The sequence below is a fragment of the Anopheles bellator genome, unplaced genomic scaffold, assembly GCF_943735745.2.
Source record: "Anopheles bellator unplaced genomic scaffold, idAnoBellAS_SP24_06.2 scaffold02843_ctg1, whole genome shotgun sequence".
In the NCBI taxonomy this organism is placed as follows: Eukaryota; Metazoa; Arthropoda; class Insecta; order Diptera; family Culicidae; genus Anopheles; species Anopheles bellator.
In genome coordinates this window covers 1-1127 of record NW_026686965.1, presented here as the reverse complement: position 1 = coordinate 1127, position 1127 = coordinate 1, and the positions used below count along the sequence as shown (strand labels likewise).

At 46.3% G+C, this 1127-nt stretch overlaps 1 protein-coding gene across 1 annotated transcript; it reads right to left on the bottom strand.

Annotated features, from left to right (window-relative positions):
* Nucleotides 1–455: 455 nt before the first annotated feature.
* On the bottom strand, nucleotides 456–1123 carry LOC131214835 (probable cytochrome P450 6a13; the record flags this gene model as incomplete). The annotated part of the gene is made up of 2 exons (XM_058209168.1): nucleotides 456–880; nucleotides 958–1123. Coding segments are annotated over 2 exons (591 nt in total), but the record flags the coding sequence as incomplete, so codon positions are not given.
* Nucleotides 1124–1127: the final 4 nt, after the last annotated feature.

Genomic DNA, 1127 nt, shown 5'->3' with positions numbered 1-1127 from the left:
TGCCAAGACCACAATACCGATGGAATTTCTAATTAGCAATTTCATCCTGTACTCGAAGGACGCTATGTGGCTGAAGGAGACCAAATTGTAAGCCTGCCAGTCCGAAACTGATCTTATATTGGTACCTTTGTGTGTGATAAAATGGCAGTCTGGATGAGAGTAATCATAGCAATCATTGACATCACGGACACAGTCAAATGACGGTGTGAAGCAGCTGAGTTTGCTCTGAACCACCGTTGAAAAAAAGGAAAATAATGAAGGAATTCACCACCCATGATAAACAATATCTTTTTGACACGCAACAAAGACAGGTCTTTATTGATTTAATTTATTATTTGTGAGATACGTAATAGGGTAAGAAAATCATTCCGTTCCCTTCTTGCTCTGCTACTTGGGACTATGTTTTCTTCGTTGTTACTGTCGTTATTTCAGAACCGAAATGTTCGCGTCATTGGTCACAACTTTTCGACATTTAACCACAGTCCACCCTCGATGGACAGGGCGAGGCTGGAGGGGTTGATCTTCAGCGGCACACGCATTTTGTGCGATACGAGCGAAAAGCGGAAGTGCTTCAGTAGATACACCAACCCAATTCTGGCCTGCATCATCCCGAAGCGCATGCCAATGCAATTGCGCGGACCTTCGCCGAAGGGCAGAAAAGCGAACGGATGGCGTTTGGCACATTCTTCCACCGAAAACCGCTCCGGATCGAAACGCTCTGGTTCGGGGTAGTAGTCGGGATCGTGGTGAATTGCGTACACCGGAACCAGCACGTTCAGCCCTTTGGCGAGTACCGGAGAACTGCACTCGAACGGTACGCGGTACTCCTTGGTGACTTTCCTATTTAGAGTTGTTGCCGGTGGATACTTCCGGAGTGATTCTGCAAATGAGTCATTGAGCAAATGCAAATGCATTGAGAACAATTTTCCTAAGCGATCCCATAATGCTCATACAGACCGTTAATGCACTTTTCAATGTACTTCATTTCGTGCAGTGCCTCGTAGGAGATTGAATTTCCATGGTTCTTCAGAACGGTGGTAACTTCCTGGCGCGCTCGATCCTGAAGTTCCTGGTGTAACCCCAACTCGTACAGACAGAAGGACATCGTTGTGGAAGACGTCTCAAAG